The sequence below is a fragment of the Parasteatoda tepidariorum genome, chromosome 10 (assembly GCF_043381705.1).
Source record: "Parasteatoda tepidariorum isolate YZ-2023 chromosome 10, CAS_Ptep_4.0, whole genome shotgun sequence".
NCBI classification, from domain to species: Eukaryota; Metazoa; Arthropoda; class Arachnida; order Araneae; family Theridiidae; genus Parasteatoda; species Parasteatoda tepidariorum.
The window spans coordinates 76,308,120-76,326,417 of NC_092213.1; the positions used below are offsets into that span (position 1 = coordinate 76,308,120).

Genomic DNA, 18,298 nt, shown 5'->3' on the forward strand with positions numbered 1-18,298 from the left:
GGAATTAGCAACAACAACAACACATAAAAAATGTAACGGCTGCTGTTCAAAGTGCCGGCAATGCGAACAAGAGGTGATCGAGACGTGTATCCAATGGCACCCCATACCAATGGGTGTTCTCCACGATGTCGCCAAACACGGATGCTGCCATCGTGATGCTGTATTCAGAACCTGGATTCGTATTAAAAGACGACTTCATGCCATTCCTTCATCCAGGTTCGTCGTTGATCACATCATTGGAGGCACTCCTGCGTGTGATGCATATTTTTTTAGTGCTTTACGCATTTGTTCGTTTGATCTTCTCTCACCAAGTTAATTTGTGCATAATAATAGAACTTATGTATTTTGTTATTTTTAGGAACAGAAGTGCTGGTTTAAGGCTTATTCATCACAATAAATATAATTCAGAAAATCTTACCTACCTTCACACAAAAAAAATAAAATAAGGTTTTAAAAATAAAATTATTTTTAGATGATGAGCTTGCTTTCTCTAATTTTATAAATCAATCTAAAAATAAATTATTTTAACATAATATCAATAAAAAAATAATTCTGTAAAAGATTACTGAATCACTGAATACTCAACTTCTGAATCACTCAGAAAAAAAGTGCAAATAGAATTTATTTTTATGTGATTAAGAAAAAAAAATAATGAAGGCATTGCACTTCCCAAGACTTATAAGCAACATTTAAATTCTATAAATAAGTTAACAATTAGTTACATGATGTATAAATATATAATTTATTAAACAGAATTATTTTAGCAATAAAATTGAACGTTTAATTGAACGTTAAGGGTGGCTAGATTTATTTAAATATTTTTATGTTTCCAAGAGACTCCGCTTTAGGAGACCGCTCGACCCCATAATTGTTTCTCATTCATCATTTTTTCTTTTCTTTAAAAGTCAGTATTTTCCATATAGCAAAGAACATTTTGTTCACTATTTATACTATAATTGTGTTGTTGTTTCTGTTGCCACTTACCATGCCAGCAAGCCTGCTTGGGAAACCAAGTGAATTTAAGGCAGATGATGTGGTTCTTACTCAGTGCTGCCATTTATGCCCAACAATACGATTTCAGTCACACTCGTCACAGCCCGCTTTACAAGGCGGAACCATTCATACATTCATTTATTGATCCACAGATTGTAATTTTGATCTGAACCAGTGTACGATCAATCTCCGATTCTGTACCACCTAAATTTCAGAAGATGCAAGCAGATTTTTCACCCCCTCACTTTTATTTCAGAGGAAAACAAAGTTTTCTATTTGGAAAATAGATTCAAAGAATGAAATTTTTTTAATTATCAATATTTCTTGACTTTATTTTTGCGCACGTCGAAATTTCAGAAGGGGCGAAACATTTTGTTCGCTCCGTCATTACTATTTGGGAAGAAAATGAAGTTTTCTACCCGGAAAATATAGGGAAAATTGGAAATAAAATATTTTTCCTACTTTTACTTTACTTTCCTAAATGTCAAAAAGCACATTATTCGCCCATTTAGTTTAATTTCAGAACAAAATAAAGTTTCCTACTTAGTTATAGACTAGCTTTCAAAGTTGAGAAAGAATAGCTTTGTTTTTATCTCTAAAGTCCCCAATTTTACTTGACTTTGTCTTGGCGGATATGCCAACAAAAGCAACAAATCGAAAAGAAATAAATTCGTTTTTTTTTCTTAGTAGAATAAGACCCTTAAGTAACGCTATTATGTTTGTATAACTGTGGTTAAAAAAACTCTTTTTGTTTTAACATATCAAATCTCTTGTTTAATAAAGATGTGAGCGATATCTGATAATTTTTTCAATGGGGATTTTTTTTTGTGTCTCCAACTCATACTTGAATATATTTAAATCAAAATTCAAAAGACGATCATAGTTAAGTATAAGAATCACATGGCTTGAATATGGGGTTGCCAGAAAAGGTGAAAGAGGTTGGCAAAATTGTTAATTGGCTAAATTTGATGGCATTTAACTGCATTAATGCGCTAAATGATCTCTGATTCAGAAAGGTGCCCCCGGGACTCGAACTCATTTTCTTGGGAATAGCAGTTATGTGCTTCATCTGACACTACGGGACCATGGTCATCAGTCTGCGGAACAAAAAATCAAGCTGAGTTATTTTCGCGGTTTTGCAGCGCAATGAAAACATCTCATACCTCATAATACACCTCCTAATTCGTCTATAATTTTGCCATTCGGTGTGGTAGTTTACTGCGTTATAACAATATCTCACCAAAATTCAGAATTATAGGTTAATAATAAGAGAAGATATAGGCCTTAAGTATAGTTAGAGCATGTGCTATATTCTTGTATTATATAGGGAATCATTCATTTACAATATTACATTTAGGTTCCTGAGTACCAAAACTAATTTGTCTATAATTTTGAGGCTTGGTCTCGTGTTTACTGACCTTGAAAAAAATATATGGTCAAAGTTAGAAAATTATGGATTAATTCAAAAACCAAATATTCGCTATCGCAATGCTCGAATACGCCATGTGGGTAGAAGACCGGTTCCATAGCTTGACCCTTCCCCTCTTCCCAGTTATATAGGAAAGTACTATGATATTTTTTCCTTTCTTATTATTTTTCGTATTTTATTAACACAAATATTTTCGAAAATTTCCACTGTGTCTCGCTGGAGGTGGAAAATTCTGCTCTACGCCACCTGTAGCCCATTTCGCGAGTCTATATCATTTATGGATGGTGTTTTCTACGCTAGGGAGCGCTGCAAGCTCGGGACTGCCTAAATTTCCGGGTTACTGTTTCAGTTGTATTTTAAAGCCATTTGGCATCATTCTGTTTTGAGATTCTTGCAAACAATGCATTTCATTACTTATTGCTTATGTTTGCAATACTAACAATACTGTTTACAATACTAAAAGTGTTAACACTAACGTAAGATGGTGCACAGCTTGCAACACGAACAAACAGTAATAAACAAATGGAAAGAGGCCAAATCAAGACTGCCAAAAAAGCGAGTTATTCAAAATCTAGCAACCATGTCACCTTTTTAAATAATAAATAACAAAATAACTAAAACAAATTTTCACTCCAAACTCCCCAGAATTACATATTAACATTAATATCTTATGAAATACGGCAGATTTGAGGTCAGAAATTATCTAGTTTATTTCTTTTATTGAAAACAAAATTATCTGTTTGAAAACATCACCTATAAGAATAACATGTAGTAAGCAGCTGCAAACTTTTTAACCGGAACTAGAGTAGGTCCCGAGCTCGAGATTGTTATTGTTTACATTTCTATTGAAAACACCACCCATAGTTTTATTATTGTGATTTGTGTTTAAACTTACCCGTACTTTTACCTTCCCTAAGAGTTTTGTGTAATTTATAAACTCTAAGATGTCTTACATAAATTTAAGAATAATATTACAACATAAATAAGGCCTATATAGGCTTTGCCATGTTTTGAGTATTATCCCTTATCTGACCATATTTGTGTAAAATATCGCTGTTCGTTATTTTTCCGGTTGCATCATAGTAGTCAAAATTAAACGGATTGAGCTAAGTTAAAATGAAAGAACGCGTTATATTTTAAAGACTACAAGCATAGTAACATTGGAAGATGCGCTTTTTCAAACTTAGTCATAAAATAAATCGAGAGTAGTCATTCGGAAGTTCGGCGACGAATATTACCCGTAGCGCCATCTTAAATTTTTTTTTTATGGTTATTCATTCAGTTTTGATATGTAACTACAACTTTGATCATGAATAAACTTTTATTGTTTGTTTTTTATTTTTTTTATCAGACAAAGTTTAATTGTATTTTGATGACCTCTCCTTTTCTTATAACTGACTTGTCAAGTTCATGATGATTGAAAATTAATAAGCATAATTTTTTTTTATGTTACTTCCAAAGAATTTTTTTCACTAAAGAGATTTTATGAAGTGTGCTAGTGCTATAATTTTTTGTGGACATACGCCGGTTTTTTAATTAAACTTACATACTAGAAAGAAACGCGATTTTGACTTGTATTAGTAATTAATTACAGGTAAGTTAAATGTTTCGTTTCAATATTAAGTAGAAAATATCAGAGAGAATTATTAGGACTAAAGTTTCAATGCTGTTTCTGTATCACTTTCGTATTGATATTTCTTATTATTTATTAATATATTTTATTAGGAGTTCGTTCAGTCAAAATTAGTATAATTTGTATCTTTTTGCAATGAATAAATTATTTTATTTTGTTGCAGCTGCAAAAAATTCAAATTTGTCTTTTCCCGGAAATGAAGATGTCGGAAATTCCTCGTTTAATAATAAACGATTGACTTTGTTTTGCCAATTATGTTTTTTCGGAAGGAGAAATAAATAATAAACTCGAAATATATTTTATTAAGATAGATACCATAGTTGAGCATTATTTTATTAGCTTCTTTATATATATTATATAAGTTTAAATGTTATTTACTTTATATTTAAATCGGATTTATTTATTGACTTGTAATTATCTATTATGAGCTGTCATTTAAAGTTATGCCGGATTTCTTCTTCCATCGATTGTAATAGATAGAGGTTATCTCTATAGATAAGACGAAATAGATCTACTTTGATAACAATGTTTGTTTTATTTATTTTATGAACGAATGTTATTTTTGAAGTTTTATTTATATACATTTTAATATGAAGTATTTTATTAGAGTTTTTCAAATTGTTTTTATTTTTCCAAATATTGGTTAATATTTTGTATTTGTGGTGACATTATTTTGAAGTGTTTAATAGGCTATTACAAAACATCTAGTCATTGAGATATTTGAGTTGTCATTTTTTAGCTTTATTATCATAACTGTTTGATTTTAAATGTTATTGAAATTGTGCTCTGATATTATTGAAATCTGTTGCTAACGGTGTCAAATCTTCTTGTATTTAACAGTAGGTGACATGGAACTTTTGAATTACAAATGTGTTTTGGAATAGTATTTAAATTATTATATCTTAGTTTATCTATGATTTTATATAAGACATTCAATTAAAATAATATTTTGATGATCTTGCTGAAAATCATTAAAAATTATAAATTATTTTCTGATTTTTTAAATCTTGTTACTTAAAAATGAGAAATAAAGTAATTTCTTCTTATTTAATTTTAATACTAGATAATAATGAAGCAAGCAATATTTAAAAACATTAGATTAATCACATTAAAAATTAGAATAATAGTGAAATGAAAATTAAAATTAGAATAATTAAAAATTAGAATAATTTCCTAGTGATTAATTTAATAGTTTTTAAATCTTAGAAGAAGTGTTTTTTTTATAAATTGTGATAAATTTTTTTTTTCTTTCTAATATCTTTTTTATATATGACATATTTTTTGCTAATTTCAATATAATATTATAAACAAAAAAGTACTATTCATCTATAAAGACTTAATTATACTTGAAAAAATTTGGATAATCTTTAAAATGTTGTGGTCTATCTTTCTCTAATTATTTTCTTATCCTATTTCCCCTCTTATGGTATATATGGCCTTCTGCTGATAACAGAATAATAAAATAGAAAAACCACTGATGAGTTTTGTAAAAGTTTACATGTAATTAAGAGAGAGACCAAGAATAGAATAGCAACTACTACAATTAATTCATTATTATTATCATTTCCTAGTCTAGATTATTGTCTAATAGTTGAGTATTAAAAATCACTGTTTTCAAAGTTTTTCATTATAATCTAACTTTTAAGCCTTTTTAGAAGGGCAGCCCATCCTGCTTCCCTTTTTAAGTGCCTTCTGTGCCCTTTATGTAAAAATAAGCCTCCATCCCTTAAAAACACTGCTGTTTTATTCATATTCCATTTTTAAAAAAATAATTCACTGTTTAGTTATAATAATTACCCACTAGTTAAATTATCTCTGTTTATATGTTTACTCATGTTGTTAGGATTATTCTCAACTGGTTAACTTTTTTTTTGGGGGGGGGGGAGTATGTGAATCAATTTTTAAATGATTTTATACAGGATGTGTAGCATTTTAAAAAAGTGCTTAAAGGTGCTTTTTTTATATTTGGGGTTTGTAGAAACTGTTTAATTTTCTATCTTTTAGAAAAAGAATTTTTTTTCTCTGCCATGTCGATTGTTCTAATTACAAAAAAATGCATGACTTTCACAATTTTCTCTGCATTATTTATCAGAAACAATTTATTTTATAATGATTATGTAAAGTTTTTTGAAATGTTTTTGAATTTTATTAATTTTAGGTTTATAAATTAAGAACCAGAGTTGGCCAAAAATGTAATCGATTACATTTTTTGATTACAGTAATCAATTACTTGTAATCATGATTACAATTTTCAAATATTTTGATTACAGCTGTAATCATGATTACAATATTGATTACAGTAATCAATTACTTGTAATCGTGATTACAAAGTTTGATTACAGCTGTAATCATGATTACATAGTCGATTACAGTAATCAATTACTTGTAATCATGATTACAATTTTCAAAAAATTTTGATTACAGCTGTAATCATGATTACAATTTTGATTACAGTAATCAATTACTTGTAATCATGATTCCAAGTAATTGCGATTACAAGTAATCACAACAAAAACGATTACAAGTAATTATGATTACAAGTAATCAAAATATATGATTACATGTAATTTGATTACATGTAATTTGATTACATGTAATTATGATTACATGTAATCTAATTACACGATTACAAGACTATTGTATTCTTATAAATGATTATATTTTACAGTAGATAGTAGAATGTATTTTATAATGATACATTTTGCACGTATTAACATGTACTGCATTTTGTACGTATTTGTATACGTACAAATGAATGTAACTGAAATGTATGTACATATGATTTTATCTAGTGCATATGTTCAGACATTTTAGTATCACACACATGTACATACACTTATATTGTAGGTATAAAATATATGTACGTATGTATATAGATAATAATTACGTATGTATGTGCAAACAATGTAGGCATGTACATTTATACACAATGAATATATGCATTTTATGCAAATATTTGTGTATGTAAAATGTATATCTATGTTCATGTACGCATGTATATACAAGTACTTGTGTTTGTACGAACATACATACATTGTCTGTACAATGCATGTCCCATGCATGTATGTGCAATTTATTTATGAACAGTACAATATATGTATGCATGTACAATATAGGTATATCTGTAGGATGTACAATATATGTATGTATACATGTACATGATATGCATGTCCAGTGTATTTATGTACATGTACATAATATGTTCATGCTCAATGTAAGTATCCAAATATGCATAATACATTTGTGAACTATTGTACGTACATTGGGCGTATTTATATTTCACATATATTCATACATGCATTCGACATGCATAACGTACGTACATACACACATTTGAGATGCATATATTGTACAGATGTATATACATATAGCGTACAGATGTATATACATATAGCGTACAGATGTATATTCATATAATGTACATATGATGAAATGAACATATAATGTTCATATAATGTACATATGTGTGTACATATACAGTACGTATGTGCATAAATATATTGGGCATAATTCTTTCGTACAAATTTTACATGTGTACATGCATGCTATCCCTATCTATGCATATGGTGCAATGTATATATGTACAATGAATGTATCCACACATGTACAATACACGTATGTTCCATGTATGCATATCCATATGTACTATATATGCACGTACAATACATGAATGTATGTACATACATTGTACATGCGTACATACATTACACGTATACATATGTACATTACATTTATGTCTAAATATGTGTACAATGCAATAAATAAAATGCATGTAAGTTAACTTTTAATGACTCAAGCAAGTTAAATGACAAAATCAAACGATATTTAAATTTAGTTTTCAGCTTTAATTGTTCTATATCATTTTGAAATTCTCTGAATAAAAAATTATTTTCAGGTATTTTCATGAAATGTTTGACAATACAGATTTATTTTTTTTATAACATAATGCATGATTCATAGAAATTTTTTAAATGGTAAGAAAAACGGTAAATTTTATGTGTGGAATTAATATTTAGAAATTCCAAATAAAATTATCGTTTGCTTTCTAAAAAATATGAGGTCGAGTTTCATATACCTTAGAATAATTTTAAAACAAATTTTAATAACTTTACTCATATAAATTTTTTTAATGTATGCACAATGTATGTGTATATTGTAATTACATATATTTAAATGTACGCACGTATTTGTACATTACTTGTAATTATGTACATGTATACGTTGTATGCACATGCATACATTGTGCATATAACTATTTTTTTGTACATCCATGCATTACATGCGCATAAGTATTAACAAAGTATGTAGTTATACAAGTACATACGTAAGTTGTACATAAGTACATACTTTGCGTGCACATATATCGATGTACATATAAATATGCATGTATACATGTACGCATTTTATTTACGCAACTATGTGCATATATTGTACCTTTAAATAACATTTTTACATATTGTACGCAAATACGTACAATTTTATATACAAACGTACATTGTATATACGTGCTATTATCGTAAATTTATACAATATATGCACTTAAGTACATAAAAGCATGCAAACGCATAAACATTATTTTCATATACGTTCATACATACATTGTCTATGTATACAAAGATACAAAACATTGCCTTTTTGTACAAACTAACATACATGCGTACATGTATCATAAATGCATAATTATATGTACTAAGCATATGCGCATTGCATTAAGTATATTACAATATAATTATGAATATTGTACGTACAAACAACGTTTGTGCATACATTGTATGTATAGGAATCGCAAATTGTACGTTCATGCGTGCGTACATTCTATGTACATAAAAATATGTAAACACATGAATACTTACATAAAAAATTTGACTATAGTATACAATCGTAATAACTTGTAATCGTATAGTTTGATTACAAGTAATCACAATTACATGTAATCAAATTACATGTAATCATGATTACATGTAATCATATATTTTGATTACTTGTAATCATAATTACTTGTAATCGTTTTTGTTGTGATTACTTGTAATCGCAATTACTTGTAATCATGATTACAAGTAATTGATTACTGTAATCAAAATTGTAATCATGATTACAGCTGTAATCAAAATTTTTTGAAAGTTGTAATCACGATTACAAGTAATTGATTACTTGTAATCGTGATTACAAGTAATTGATTACATAGCTGTAATTATCTGTAATCAATTACAGTTGTAATCGATTACTGTAATCAATGGCCAACTCTGTTAAGAACTATAAACGATAGAAATTTTTATTATTTATTATTGCACAGATCCTAATGATGATTATTTTTTTTTGTAAAGAGCTTAAAAGGTACTTAAAATGTGCTTATTTTTTGTTGAAAAGTATGGTTAAAATTTTTTTGATATCCAAATTCAGTTATTATATAATATAACTCATTTTGATAAATTTTAACGGTGTTAAATAATACCTAAATAAAATTAAGTAGTTAGGACACCTTTAAATTGCATTAGTTTGAACTTTGTTAACGTTACATATATTATTGTAATTCAGATTATGAATAGCTAGTTTGGGAAGTTGAAGTTGGCACCTTTGCAACAAGAGAACTGATCAAATGAACGAAAACATCTCTGCTTTATCCCTTTGTTCATTTCATCATTTCCCACAGAGTTTATTTGTAGTTAAAAGTACAAAATTTATTTATTTGTTTATTTATGAACACAGAAGTTCAAAATTTATCAACTATTCTTGATAGTAGGTAAAATTTTGAAAATCCCACTTTTCTCCCTTCCAAGTTATGGTCTAAAAAATCAAATTGATGTTATATGATAAGCCAAACAAATATCTTTTTTATAAATCAATCTCAAGTCCAGAAGTATTTTAATATAAATTCACTAGAAAAAAATTGCCTTTAAAGGGTTAAACAAAGATTCTAGACATTCGCTATAATTACTACTAATATTCACTAATTTCTGTATTGCATTGTGTATCATGTTACTTATTGAATGTAATTCATTTTTTGCAGGATTATTGATTTACTTTAAAGAACTCCTTTTGCTAAATAACAGTAAGTATTTGCAAATAAGTTCTCTGTAGTTTTTTTCTTTTTTTTTTGTACAAAAGCAATTATTACTCTTGGAGAAATATCTTTGAGCCATTCACATTTTCTTGTTATATTTATTTTAGGTAATCAAATTAATGTATGTATTTGCTTCTTTCATTTTTGTTTTTTCTTTCAAATAAATAGGAAAAAATGTAACTTAAGTTATTATTTAATCTTCACTGAATGTTATAAAATTAGATATGATTTTCCATGAACTTTAAAAGGCATTTAAGACGATCTTTAAAATATTTCACCTTGTTGTTATACATATATCTCCTATATATTATAAGATGGTTAAATATGTATTTATGTTGTAGGTTAAGTGAAATGTCAGGCACTTTGTAAGCGAGAATATTTCCGTATCGTGATCTGTTGCACCAACTACAATTGCGATGGTGCCGAATGGATTTTAAACTTTCATATTTCCCAAAAAAGAAAAATATGTAGATGTTGGAACACAGGTCACGATGTGGAAATCTCCCCTTGTAAGCCACTGATGTTTCTTAGCACCACGCAACTTACTCATTGTTCATCTTCTATTGAGTCTAAAAGCATATGGACTAATAGTCAGGGTTGGCTTTTTGCCGGTAGAAACTGCTTTTTGCCATGCCAGTGGCAGAAACTAGTTACAACCGGTAAAAACTGGCAGAAATGTCTATATTGGTTCTAGTAATTGCTTAATGGCATTTTGCTTAAGTAAATTGAAAAATGTAACTGTAACAAATTTTTTAATTGTAAATATTTGTTTATATTAAATACAAAGAGTGCAGTATATCAAATATTTACATAAAATAAAGAATAAAGTAATGTTATATTAAATATAAATACTAGATTTTAATTTATTATATTAAACTGAAATTCAGTAATCATTAACATTTAACTTTTAACATAACTGAATAGAGCTATTTTCAAATAGTTTTTTTCTTTTCAATACATAATTTGCATGGGAACAATCCAATTATTATAGCAGTAACAGTTAAATTTCTCGTTCGTGCATAGCAAATTGAGAAATTGTTTAGGTTTAGAAACTGCATCAAAACTTGTCTTTTGTTATAGATTACTGCAGAGTGCAAACAATGTGATATTTGATTTTGAATGGTGATAATTTTGTAAATAAATTGTGCTTTGTTTAACATTTAATTGTTTTTATATGAATTATCCATTGTATGTCAATCTCAGTACTTACTTTTATGTCATTTTCTGAATTTCTGCCAGTTTCTGCCACAAATGTGGCTGAAAAAGCATTATGCCATGCCAGTTTTAACTGGTTTCTACCAGTGGTTTTAACCACCTCTGCAGAAACTTGCCAACCTTGCTAATAGTAATGAGCTTACAAATATGTGACTAAAAAGAAGACACAATATACTTTCTGGAGGCTTTTCCAATTGGTCTCATTCTTTGCAAAATCTTGGTGGCATTTGAGAAAAGTGAATAGTGGTACTTATCAGTTGTAGGGACCACATGAACTTTTCTGATTCAATATCAACACAAACATTACACACCGCCTAAGTGAAATAAGATTTCTAATATCATGATGCTAATCTAACAGGTTTATAGTCAACAAATATCAATATTTTTAACAATAAATTGTAACTATTTTATATTGTTTTTACATTTGTTGATACTTTCATTACTCAAATAAAATGTATCAATACCTACATTAATATTGCATTCAATAATTATTGCATAATATTAAAAGATGTCATTCAAAAAAATTAAATATATTCTAAACATTTTAACATTAATCTTTGCAATTTATTGATGCAAACTGAGTTATTGTCATTTAAACTCACTTTTTTTACAAATACATATCTTACTCGTTTAGCAAATAGGTGTCTATTTTTTTAGTATTTTGATCCACGGATTCATTAACTTAGTAATTCAGTACGATATAGCAACCTTACATTATAATGTTCACATAATGGGAGGTTATACATTTACTGATAAAACTTTATGTAATAATTTTATTACTGCAATAATTTTATGTTGGTCTAAGTCAAATTTTTGTGACCCTGGACCAACGTAACTTAGTAACTCAGTACGATATAGCAACTTTACATTATAACTTCTACACATGAGATGTTATACATTTACTGTATAATAATTTTATGTTAGTCTGAGTCAAAGTTTTGTGTCTCTGGACTAACGTACCTAATTGCCATAATTTTGATCTCTTTTGTTATTTATTATCCCTGTGCATTTGTTGCAGTGGGTGATTCGAACTTTCGAGCAAAGGACATTGGCTTCCGTGCTCAGAAGAAGTTGCTTAGTCGTATGGCAAACAAGAGTATTGCAAAAGTATTTATCGATGACGCCACAGGAAATCTGCTGGACAATCTCTATAAACTTGGCAGGAGTCAGTCTGGTAATAAGAAGGAAGCTGAAAAAGTCGTAAAGAATATTATAAAAGTGAGTTTTATTTCTAAATCTAATCTAAATACTTTAATAAAATTATGTTTTATCTTGTTTCAGGTTAAACTTTTTGTTTTTTAATATTTTGAAATTGATTCTCAAAGATATTATAAACTTATCTAAGTGCATGCTGAAAAAAATGTAGAAATTTAAAAAATGCTTATTAAAAATTTATTTTGCAAATTAATGCTAAGTGTGTTAATTATTTTATTTTTAGTTAATAGCTTTAAAGTTCTGTTGATTTCAGTATAATTAGAAATTATAAATCAAATTTATTCCATATTAACTTTAGTTGTGTAACAAGTATGACTTGTTATAGTTGCTGCATGGTAGGAAAAACCTGTATGAAATGAACCTGTATGGTATGAAAAACATGAAAATAAGAGTTTAGATTGTTTTGAACAAATGAATAGATAAATCAACCAAAAGATTGAGATTTTATCAAAAATTGCAAGAAATTTTGAGAATAAAAAGTGAAGCGGTTTTCAAAAGAATTTATTAATTCCATATAGGGTCTCTATCAATTTATCTGATACTTTGTACTTAGTATTTCAAAATACCTAATACCATTAGTGCAGAATTATGTCTGAAAATCGAATCTAATATTTAAGAATTTAAAATTAGTTTTGGTTTAATCAACAAGAACTTTCCTCATTGTCTAAACACCATAATTTGGTGTATTCATATTGTCTAAATGCCATCATTTAGTGTTTCGACACCGAGGAAAGTTTTTGTTTATAGAGCTGAAATTTTGAATGTATTTTGAATTACATTTCAATGTCAGTTTTAAAAACTCTGATCTTTGATTTATTTTGTTTAAATACATTTAACTTTAGATTAAATTTTCAACGATACCATTTTACTTTACAGGTACATTTCACTTTTGTAATTTTACAGGTACATATAATTTAGATTAATTGCTTAATGCTGCATTTTGTTATTCCAGATTGTAATCAAAATAGGAATTTTGTATCGCAATGACCAATTCAATCAAGAGGAACTGTGGACAGCTGAAAAATTTAAGCACAAATTCCACTCCACAGCCATGGCAATCATCAGTTTCTATGAGGTCGAGTTCTCCTATGATCGTAATTTTCTCCTACAATCTTTAAACGAATGCTGTGCCCTTCTCAAGAGTTTAGTTGTCCGCCACCTAACGGAGAAATCCATCAACAGAATAGAGCACGTGTTCAACTTTTTTGCCAGTCCAACGTTTCTCGATGATGTGTTTAGCAGAGATAGTCACCACAAAGACATTTTAGGAAGAATTGTGTCCGACATGCATAGGCTTATGGAAGATGGTTCTCTTTAATGATATCTAGCAGAGATAGTCACCACAAAGACATTTTGGGAAGAATTGTGTCCAGCATGCATAGGCTTATGGAAGATGGTTCTCTTTAATCATATATCTCTTATAGCAGTGTCCTTTTATTAAAAAACAAATTTTTACACGGAACCTTTTTTTTTAAAGAATGAAAACCAGTGAATTTTAATCTCTAGGAATTATGCCTTAAAAACACTTTTTTTAAAGGGAGAATCGCACATGTTTTTGTAATTAACAAAGGAAACTGACTACAGGAAAAAAAATAGGTTTAAAGGGAATTTTTAAGGAATGCTGCCTATGTTTTTATAATAAACAAGAGTTATAGATTGTAGAAACTGTCTAACTCTGAATTTAGCATGTTTTTTTTATAGGATTGCACATGTTTTTTGTAATAATCATGGAAGATGTTGTTGTACATTAATAATCCTAAATTCAAAGAAAAATGTTTTTAAAAGACATTTTTAAGAAAGATTGCACATGTTTTTGTAATAAACAAGGGTAGTAGATTACAAGAAAATAGTAGTATGCATTAGGTATCGTAAACTGAGTTTAGCATGCTCATTTTAATTTAGTGCTTGATTTATAACGCTTAAGCTTTTTATAAAGAAATCTTAATTGTAATTTCCTTCAAGGATTTTTCTGCAAGTTTTTGTGTTTTGAATTACTAATTCAATTTGATATATTTTATTCATTCTTCTTTGAATGGATTTTAATCGACAATGTACCAGTTTGTAATTTAAATATAGTTCCTAGCTTTTGATATAATGTAATCCTTTCAATTTGCATTATAATTTTGTTTTAAAACTTTTAAGACATAGTACTGAATTTAGTAATTAAAGTAGTATGTATGCTACTTCATAATTGTCATAATTAATCATATAATGAGTAAATAGATTTTTATTTAATTATTTTAAAACTTTTATTTGCATAGTTACTATTATTAATGTTTGCTTACGAATTGTTTTCATTTATCTACAGTTGTATGTTAAAAATACAAGTTGATTAGTTATTGTGACATTACAATACACTTGCCATGTTTATTGCAATTTTTTTGCATTGTCCATGTATATTTAGAAAAAGATTTGTACACATCTGTTTAAAAACAGGTATTTTTTAATAATGAATTTTTGCAGTTATACATATTTGATTTGAGCGTTTATAAGTGTTTTTCATTGTGAGGTATAATCTGTCTTATTTTACTATCAAAATGTGCTTCCACAAGTATACAGACTCACACATTTGTGTACTTTAAAATTATGCACAATATTGAATAACAGCTAAACTTTTTGAAATGTAGAAGTCAACATTATGTAATGTAGTTGTTTGTAGTGTAAGCTATTGAAATACTTAAAAGAGAATGCATAGTTGCATTTAAAATATGAAGAAGATAGCAAAGTTGCCATATTTGTTATCGATGACTTAGAAAAAAATCACCCTTACATGTCTTAATTACTTCCCAGATAGTAGGATTAGAGGCGAAATTAATTAATATTTATCGCTTAAAATAGTAGGAACATTATTGCATTATACATATTAAACAATAATAAAAATTTATTATTTTTTATTTTAATTAGGATAATACTCTTAATTAATTTTCTATTTAAATAGATTTTTGGTATAATTAGATTATTTTTCTTTTAATTAAAAAAAAATAGAAAGTTGTAACAATCATTAATAATTATTTTGATCTCTTGCTTGATTTTCTATTCTGTTAAAACTAATTCTAAAATTTATTTTTTTAAAACTATAACTTATATAGCCATATGTTCAATTTGAAAAACTTAACTAAATGATCTCATATGACCCTATTGTATTAAAATTAACTTATTTCAAATATTTTGTTCTATTCTTTCAGCATTTTAGCCTCTATTTTCTAATGCAATATTTGTAAAGTATCCCTTATTTATGACTAAATTAAATCTTATTTATTAAAAAAAAAAATTCTAAAAAATATATCTGATATTTTTTGTTAAATATAGTTGTAGTTTATAATACTTGTTCCTATACTTTAAAAGTAAATTGTATACTGACAAATATTGTGGGGAAAAAATCAGATATAATTTTTTCTTTTTCTAATTGTTATAAATTGCACAATACTTTCCTGATAAATACTTAAACAACATCATGATATATTATTTTGATGCCAAATTTAGTATTGTGTGGAAGTGTTTAAAGAAATTTGATGCCATTTTTGTATGTTATGTGCTCATTGTAAAACCATGTAATTGCCTACATTTTGCATGAAACTGTGCCATAGTTTTGTACCATAAATTTATGATGCCTTATAGATGGTTTGAGTAACAAATGAATTTTAAACTTTTTAATCTTTTATATACTGTTCATGTTATATTAGATATGTAGTGATAATTACTGACTTACTTGTAACTGTTTGAAGTTTTTCAATCTTAACCGTGCATATCATATTCGAAATGAGGCCAATTATCATAGATTTAGAGTTCTACTAATCAATTTTGAGAGAGCTTTTGAACAGTACAGAACCTCTTATCCGGAAATCAGAAAACCGGAACGAAATTCAAAGCATTTTCCCACCATTTAAGAAAAAAATAAATTTTTTTTTCCTCAAAAGATTTCAGAATTTTTTCTTTTTTAAAAGATGTTTACCATCATTTTAGAAATAATCATTAGTTCCCTATACTCTCAAGAGAAGTAAAAGTTTTTTAAAATTATTCTAAATATATATACTATATATATATATATTTAGTTGAGTTTGACAATAAAAAACAGTTCTTTGTAGCGATTCAGAAAACCGGAAAAATCAGTTATCTGGAATAGCGATCGTTCCGGATAATCGGTTCTCTACTGTATATTGGTTGTGGTGTGTGCCAAGTGGTAGTTATTGCGTTGGTCCCCTCTCCTCTGTAGACTGATTGATTTGTGTGTGTGTGTGTGTGTGTGAGTTAAAACACATAATTTTCTTTTTGCTTCAAAAATTTTTTACTCTCAATCTTTTAAATTTATTTTTCAAGCTTTTTTTCTAATTTATTTGTTGAGATATTAGAAAACTTTAGAGTACAAAAGTTTTCTAATATCTCTACAAATAAATTAGAAAAAAAAAGCTTCAAGTATATCTTTAAAAGATTGAGAGTTGGTTTTTAACTTAAGAAAAACTGGAAAACGTTGATTCTGTTTCTGAAATGGGACTATGTTTTAGTTGAAAGTGAAAGTATGCAGTTATTGTATTTTCTTGTGTATAAGTTAACCCTATTTTAAACTTCAAATGGAAATCTAGTATGCATTCATTGTATAAGTCGATCCTTGATTTTACACTTGTTCAAGAACAATATTTAATCAATTAAAGTAATAATTTTTGAGTTCAAATGTATTACTGCTGTATTAACCGACCTCGTGCCCCAACTATCATTGCAACTTAGGGCCTCAAAAAGTCCACATAAAACGAGAACAACTCTGAAAATTTAAAACGAGATCTCTTGTTGAAACGTGTACATATTTAAAATATTTATGTGTTTGAAAGTAATCTATTAAGCTAGTAACCTAATTTAGTATTCAGCTTTTAGACTTACAATATTATGCCATCGAACATTTAATATTAGTATTCAGCATTATTCTTGCTGACTGGAACGTTATGTGTGAAATCTGTAGTTTTATTCAAAATATCCTGCCATTATTTATTTTGGTAAGCATTGATACAGTTTATCTTAATGTTATTGCTTCTTCTTTTTTTTTTTTCAAATAATGAGATTATTTTAATATATTTCTTTTTTTTGTACATATTTTTTTTAACTTTTCACTACATTTTCCAATGGTTTATTTTCATTAATAATTTTTTTGTTAGTGTGATTTTGATATTTTTAGACCTAAAAAGTAGTTTTTTACCTTAAAGTTTTCTCCTTAAAGTAAAACAGTTTTTTTTTTTAATGTTATTAAACAAGGAAATAGTGTATTAAGGAGTGATAGTTTGCTAATTTTTTTTCTTTAAGGTGTCCTTATTGTTGGGCCTCTAGTTTCTTATCTTAAATAAGAATATTTTAATTTGTGACACTTAGCTATGAAAAACTTTTTTTAATATAATATCAGCAAAATTACATTCCACATTAAAAAAAAAAACAGTGGACAGTATTTTATTTTAACATGTTGTGTTTACAGTTTATTTCCATGAGCTTGACATTTCTTAAAATTCGAAGCCTTGCTGGGTTAAGAAATTTGAATGAAATGGAACATTTACACACCAAATTTTTTTAAATATATAATATTAATTCACTGGTATATCAGCTCTTAAATTCAAAATTTAAGTGAATATATTTTATAAAAAGTGAGATTATGTTGAATTACATGAGCTAAAAAATTGTTTTAAATATTAATTTTTTTAAAGCCTCTAAACATCACTTAAAGCTGGTTGTTTTTCTCCAACCCACACTTGTTTCTTATCTTATTCTCAAAGTA

General features: G+C 27.6%; 1 protein-coding gene across 3 annotated transcripts; it reads left to right on the forward strand.

The window, feature by feature from the left end:
- Positions 1-3,719: 3,719 nt before the first annotated feature.
- Positions 3,720-16,445, forward strand: LOC107439101 (Tumor necrosis factor alpha-induced protein 8-like protein sigmar). 3 transcript variants are annotated; one of them, XM_016051593.3, is made up of 4 exons: positions 3,720-4,016; positions 10,063-10,104; positions 12,350-12,549; positions 13,499-16,445. In XM_016051593.3, coding segments are annotated over exons 2-4 (567 nt in total). In that variant the 5' UTR covers positions 3,720-4,016; positions 10,063-10,103; the 3' UTR covers positions 13,865-16,445. The 3 variants fall into 3 exon arrangements, with proteins under 3 accessions (XP_015907079.1, XP_015907068.1, XP_015907086.1); XM_016051582.3 differs by lacking the exon at positions 3,720-4,016 and adding an exon at positions 4,075-4,107; XM_016051600.3 differs by lacking the exon at positions 3,720-4,016 and adding an exon at positions 4,352-4,374.
- Positions 16,446-18,298: the final 1,853 nt, after the last annotated feature.

Coding starts and splice junctions, on each gene's coding strand:
- LOC107439101 (XM_016051582.3), top strand. CDS start 4,086: ATGCTGTTTCTGTATCACTTTC. Junction 4,108..10,062: donor GCTGTTTCTGTATCACTTTC/GTATTGATATTT, acceptor CATTTTTTGCAG/GATTATTGATTTACTTTAAA. Junction 10,105..12,349: donor ACTCCTTTTGCTAAATAACA/GTAAGTATTTGC, acceptor CATTTGTTGCAG/TGGGTGATTCGAACTTTCGA.